This window comes from Perkinsus marinus (genome assembly GCF_000006405.1).
Source record: "Perkinsus marinus ATCC 50983 genomic scaffold scf_1104296960410, whole genome shotgun sequence".
In the NCBI taxonomy this organism is placed as follows: Eukaryota; Perkinsozoa; order Perkinsida; family Perkinsidae; genus Perkinsus; species Perkinsus marinus.
The window spans coordinates 22,734-29,464 of NW_003206160.1; the positions used below are offsets into that span (position 1 = coordinate 22,734).

The 6,731-nt window shown below is 49.6% G+C and overlaps 2 protein-coding genes across 2 annotated transcripts; both read left to right on the top strand.

Moving 5' to 3' along the window:
• Positions 1–3,349, top strand: Pmar_PMAR019626 (hypothetical protein; the record flags this gene model as incomplete). Its single annotated transcript, XM_002772730.1, has 17 exons — positions 1–11; positions 205–350; positions 398–562; positions 612–746; positions 799–944; positions 1,004–1,176; positions 1,221–1,357; positions 1,428–1,519; positions 1,701–1,906; positions 1,954–2,069; positions 2,115–2,224; positions 2,268–2,367; positions 2,414–2,497; positions 2,542–2,667; positions 2,831–2,983; positions 3,081–3,188; positions 3,236–3,349. Coding segments are annotated over 17 exons (2,119 nt in total), but the record flags the coding sequence as incomplete, so codon positions are not given.
• A 91-nt stretch (positions 3,350–3,440) lies between these two features.
• Positions 3,441–4,832, top strand: Pmar_PMAR019627 (beta-hexosaminidase alpha chain precursor, putative; the record flags this gene model as incomplete). Its single annotated transcript, XM_002772731.1, has 1 exon — positions 3,441–4,832. The coding sequence occupies one exon, from the start codon at positions 3,441–3,443 to the stop codon at positions 4,830–4,832; it is 1,392 nt and encodes a 463-aa protein (XP_002772777.1).
• Positions 4,833–6,731: the final 1,899 nt, after the last annotated feature.

Consider the following 6,731-nt stretch of genomic DNA (forward strand, 5'->3'; position numbering starts at 1 on the left):
AGTGTGCGAAGGTCTATAACGACTCGCGATATTTCGCTTACCCTCGTTTGCGGATATCCGCCGATACCCCCCTGGCAAAGCAGACTATTACTGTTAACTGTGCTGCCTGCGAGCAGTCCGAGCTGAGAGTAAATGCCGAGAGCCATCTCGAAGGTGTGCTATAGCTGCCACTTGGGAGTAGTTGGGTGGACTACCATCTCGCAGGCAGGACCGAGCTACGATGCAAGTGTCATAGTTTTGGCCGGAGACCCCGTGCACAGCAGCCAGTGCAGTTCCCAACGGATGAGCTGTGGCTTGGGAAGTTGACCAGAGTCTCTCGGAATGGGAATCTCGGTGGGATACGTCTCAAGGTGAGTAGCAGCGACCACTGCCGTCCGATTCGTTCATCCTTCTCAAGGTTTTTCCAGCATCACCCGAGGCTCTGACTGAGGTCCTGGGCTCCCAGGATCAGCATAACGAGCGCACTAAATCTGCCTCCACTGCGGTCACCGCGTTCACAGCAGCGATAGGTAATGGCCAAATAGACTGGCTCTGCGTCCCTGTGACGGCCAATATACCACAAGTAAGTCAACCGTCGCAGCCTTGTACTGTGGCGATGCTGGGCGGCTCAGGTTAGCAGTCGGGAGCTATCAGCTGTGTTCGCCGTGAGCAGCAATGATATGGGTCGGCAGGCTCCTTTCATCCGCCGCTTACTGCTCGAGGGACACACCCAAGCGGCTCAGGAACGGATAGAATGGATTCCAGAGGTGCGTTGTGCATGCGTGGTAAATCTGCTGAATTGATCCAGCTTCTGTCCAGCCCACTCCTGTGGACCTCGAAGGCCTCACCGAATCACAGAAGTCGGCAGTTCGAGCCGCCGTCTCGTCCCGTCTTACGCTAATACAAGGGCCTCCAGGCACAGGGAAGACATTCGTAGTGGTCGCTATTGTCAAGCATTGGCTCAAGTAGATCACCCGGGTTCGATCCCTGTATGTGTCGTTTGTAACTTTGAGCTCGGTCGCAGGACTAATCCCGAGTTCCCGATACTGGTATGTGCTGGAACTCATGCAGCTCGAGCACTACTCCATGTCCAGCTGGAGGCTCAGGGTATTTCAGTGACGCCACCTCCCGTCTACAGTGGCATTGAGGAGGAGAACAACCAAGTGGGCCGATCAAAGCGATACCGGTCTAAGACAGGCAACGCCTCAATAATTTTGTGGCACGCGAATGAGTGCTCATAGATACCATCTTACCTGGGACTGTGTATGTAGAAACAGTCTACAGTGCAGCTTTGGTGTCTAGCAGGAAGCTTCCTCGAGTGATAGTAGATGAGGCGAGTCAGCTGACCATCGCAGGAACGCTGCTTCCGATAATGCAGGTATATAACACTCAATGTTAAACACAATGTTAAACATTGTGTACAATATGTGTGTTCAAGCCACTGTCAGGGCGCTGAACAAGTTATACTACTCGGTGATGATCGCCAGCTTTCGTCTGTTAGTGGAGGCCTCAGCCTTTTCGATGAACTACTTGATTCTAAGTAGGCACTCTATGCACAATCTTGTTGCCGAAGTCATTTGACTCGTTGCTGATGCAATCATTATCGACAAAACAGATTTGATTCTTCTCGGACTATCATATTACCCCTTAGTAGTGATGTAATGTTATGCCGTGTGATACCAGTGCATCCTTCGATAACGTTATCAGCTGCTGGTTTTTAGCTTGGGACCGCCTAAGCTCCTCCGCGAGCAGTTTAGGATGCACCCTGAAGTGGCGGCATTTTCAAGCCAGCACTTCTATGACCATCAGCTTACCAGTCACCCAAGCTGGAAGTCAAAGTTTTGGCCCCCTCTAATGTTGCCGCCTATCTTCGCAGATCGAGTCGTCTCTGTTCATGGCAGTCGTGTTGTCTTTGTAGACACCGGGGGTAAGCTACGTATAGGAACAACAGTGATGAGGATAGATTTTATGCAGGGGCCACCCGAGAGGCTTTCGACAAGGGTTGTGACAGCTACTATAATGTACAGGAGGCTGACGCAGTTATCCAGACGGTTGACTCCCTGCTCGCCACGGGTGCTGATGACTCCGATGTGAGCTCGATGGGTCACTTGCTGAGGTCACCAGTGTATTGACAGATCGGAGTGGTGACGCCCTACGCAGCGCAGAGAACTTATCTGAGGCGCCAGTTGCATCTCATTCCTACTAATATTGTCGATGGTGCCTACGCTGACAGTGATCATCGCAAGTAAGCTGCTTATGCTCCGAACCAGCGCGTACGGTTCACTCAGGTGCAGAGAGCTTGGTCCTAACACAAGTATCCCTGACCCCATTGTAGATTCAGTTGACGCCTTCCAAGGCAGTGAACGATCCTGGATCGTATTCTCGGCGGTGACCCACGGTCGGTTCTGTCAGTTTTCTGATGTCTATGTGTTAGGTTCGAAGTAACCCTGAGTACTCGGTAGGCTTCCTGAATGACTATCGTCGTGTGAATGTGATGCTCACTAGAGCTCGATATGGAGTGAGATACATCACGATGTCCGTAGTTCAGCGATTGCATCGCAGGTCATCGTCGTAGGAGATCGAAGCACTTTGCAGGTTTCAGAGCCTTGGAGGGCATGGCTCAGCTGGGTATACGACAATGGCACGGTTGTTCGGCTAGACAAGGAGAGCCTGAGTCGAATAGCTGCGGTGAGCTTCCAATCCTGATCCACCGATTCCGTATCCTTATACTGCTGCTATTCTGTAGCTACGAGGGCTTTACTGGTGTTCTTACATTCGTTAATAGACTCATAACGGCCACTCGAAGCGACTGTCTATGACTCTACCATCTACCATCATTTCGGTTTTTTAGACTCCGATGCCCAATGCCAGGCGAATCCGCTTTGCAATGGACCGTTGGGACCTCGGTATTTCGATGGAAGCGGCCTATGGAAAGGTCCAGAATTTGCGTCCTCTCGCAGAGGCCTGTGTCTGGGCAGCTACTAGCGAGTACAATACTGTTGAAGTGAGCGCCACACTACGACGTTCATCGGTCCCTCAGCATCGTGCTTATCCAGCCAGAATTTCCTCAGGAATCCGCCGCTCCTCGTCTGTTGCATCAGGTACAGCTGGACGAGAGGACCGGAAATGTGATTCATTGTCTATGCACATGCTCCGATGCCAGAAGGCATCATGGTCGGTGTGCTCATGCAGCTGCACTTGTCATCAGAGTAGGGTAGAGAATGCCTTCGGAGAGTTGTTGTTCGTGGACCTTCAGGTGCGGCAAGTAGCCTTAGGCATGACGCGCCAATACGCCCAGTCCCAGTTCCTCCTCCAACGGGAAGCGCCGATGAGTATAGGAATTCAAACTCATTCATACGTACACTGACTTCCGTTGATTTGACCTTGTTACTCGTTTTTGAATCAACCTGTATTGGTTTCCCTCATAGTGTCTTGAATCAATTCACAGCACATACTTTAACATGCTGAAACTCGGACGGATTCGTTCAGTCATACTCGGTATCGCTACCGGCACTGTGGTATGGACCCTAGTTCTCTTGGCGCATATCGGTGACCATACCCTGAGAGCATCAGACGACAGCCCAGTCGAGCTGGGTCTATTCTGCAAGGCATGCACAGCTGATCAAATGGACCTACTCTGGCGACGTTATAATAGAAGTTGTACGAACGCCCGCCCATTGCGACTGGAGATCGCGTTCAATGGCCTGAATGAACCCTTAAGCGTTACTAACGAAGTCTTCGAGGTTACTGTCGCGACAGAACAGATGGTCCACATCAAGGCCAACGGCTTCCAAGGGGCTTTGCGAGCTCTAGACGACACTTGCGGTACGGCGCGTGGTTTCGTCCAAAAAACGCCAACTCCTTTGGGCCTGGCTTACCGTGGGCTCCTCTTGGATATCTCACATGTCTTTTTATCGGTTGCGGAGTTGACGCATATAATCGAGTTTGCGTCACAAGAAGCAGGCCTCAATGTTCTGCACCTGCACAGCACTGATAATCAATGTTTCGTAATCGAACTGGCCTCGGCGCCCGAGCTAGCCCATAAGAGTCAAGGAGCATGCAGCAGGGGAGGTGCCGTTCGAGGATATTACACGAAGGGAGAAGTGGAAGAGGTCTTCGCAGTGGCTGCTTCATTGGGTATCATGATAGTGCTTGAGCTAGACATCCCAGGTCACGCGGGAGCCTGGAAGAAGTCTCATCCCGAGCATGTTGTTGAGGATTACCTAGATCCTAATAGTGAGTCTATGTGGCAGCTGTTTTCTACTGTACTTACTGAGCTCGAGGAGCTCTTGCCAGTCACTGCACTACATGCCGAATTGCCCCTGGGGCTTCATCTAGGTGGAGATGAGGTTTCCAATAATCGGGCGCATCGAGCATTCGAAGCTAAGCTGAAAAAGTATAGACGACGTGATGCACGTCTCCACAATATGCGTTGGGAAGAATCCCTCTCAGTTGGGGGTGTTGAGCACAATGACATAGTTACAGTCTGGAAGTCCTTCGAGATGTCCGGCAGGATCCTACTTGAGGATGTGATCACTCGAGGGTTCAGTGCTATCAACATGTGTCTCAGCAGACTTTACCTCGACGCGAAGTTCCAGCCTACAGTTGAAGCTATCCGCAAATTCGATGCATACAGGAGTGGTTCACAGACACCAGGCCCTAATGGTCACCTTGTCAAGATAGAGCATGAGCATTTGGTGCTTGGCGCAGCTGTGAGCTGCTGGGGTGAATGCATGACCGCTCTGGCCAAAGATTTAAGTGAAGATAGACCATACAACGATTTTTGGAATCTTCTTGGAGAAGCTGGATATAACTTCTGGCACACGGAACGACCTTCGCGACGGCGCTCGTGATGTGGAAAGAATGCGATGATGTCTGCGCTGCTGTTGAGTTCCGAGTATACTATGACGGATGTCACATTCGCAGCATCATGTCGATCTATGCGCATGTAGTGTAGTCCAGGCGTCTGAGAGTGATAATCATTTGAGCTGCACTTGCGTGGTGCAAAATACCGATCACCACACATTATGAAAGATAAGACGCGTTATGGCTCCTAGGAAGTCGAAAGTCGAAGTTCCAGGTATATAAAATTATGGGTAAACGGTCTTTACATATATGATCATACATTTTATACTATATACATCTTACAGCATATATTTTGGCTAACGACGTTGGCCCAACGTCTGCGTATGTAATCTGTTTCGATTTCATTCTCTTGTTTTCGTGGCGTGCGGCTCTCTGCTCATGATGTGCGCACTATATTGTGGCACGTGACGTTCCACCCGTTTCTTCGTGAGTAGACTAACCACTGGCTTATCATGTTGCTTGGCCTCGTTGAAAGTTACGGTCGTTAAATTTTTGGCATCTCCTGGGGAGTTTTTCACCGTCAGTGTTGCCGAAGGTATGCCAAGATAACACTAGGATAAGTTTCGTTTTCCCCTTCGAAATGTTCTATCGGGGAGTCGTGGCGGGGATCATGGGGAGGAACGATGGTGGGCCATACTTCGAGGAACGTTTGTTGTAGATTGTTATGGTAGATGGTTTGAAGCCGTCGGATATTTATGAACAAAGAGGGGTTGACCAACAACTTCTCACATTCTTCCAGCCCATCGGAACTGACTCGATAAGCTCCATCACATACACCATAATGGTGTCACCATTAGTGATGGTCCATCACTACACTCATGCTGATGGGTGACCCATCAACCTGGTCACTTCTGGAACAAGAACACTGTCAAGAGAAGAGATTACCATCCAGGGAGTATGGCATGACTAGTGAAACGACCAGATGGGTGAAGTCAGAGCTTCTGCCTCAGAGGATACGCCTCCCGTGATGGCAGGTCTGAGAATTCTGGAGAGTCTGGTTTGGATTTGGCCCAAACCGTTCGGGTCTCGTACTGCTAATAGAGAAGCGATGTTTCCGAATAGTTGCTCGGTCTTTTTCGCAGCGGCACGATTAGGCAATGAGATGTCATCCTCAATCGTTATTCGGTCTGCATGAGGCCACTGAGGGTTTGGGTAAATGTACAATCTCAACCACCGTTGTTTTTAGATAGTCTGGGTTTACGACCTGCGTATGTGTTACAACCGTCTTGATTTTTTAACTGCGCTTTATCTAACGCCAAATTTTTGAACTGAGAATTTTGCCTTAGCACCCATAGCACAACACACAGCGGTAGAGAACTATCTGGTACGGCACCTCCTCTTCCTTAGCGGTTGCACATGCCTACTCAGGTGGAACTGCTAGAGGGCCTGTTCTATGTTAGTGACGATTCATGCTTAGCCGGGCACACTCATGTCCAAAGTAATGGCGACGAAAAGTCATCGTCATTGTGGAGGGATCTCACTGTGTTAAGGCTTCAAAATATTCCACTTATGTAGGCAATGCTAGGCAACTATTTCAAATTATGAAAACAGATGGATAACCTATCATAGATTCATGGAACCTTCACTTGCTATCTACACTCTCCACGAGTACTTCGGTTTACGAGTTCACAGAGTAGTGAAAAAACTGATACTGCTTGAGGTGTGAGATTCCCGTACGAGGGAAGGCTGAGCCTGATATGATATACAATATTTCATAACACATGCACGGGTAGTAGGATCATAATTTATGCCTCTTTATGATCCATAAAGAGGCAGCTGAGCTGCCGCAGCTCCTTCAGCTGATGATCGATTCATATCAGGAAACTCGTCATCTTTAGGAGTCGCTGGCTTGAGCTTATTACTTTCTTGAAGGCTGGCTCGTGCTT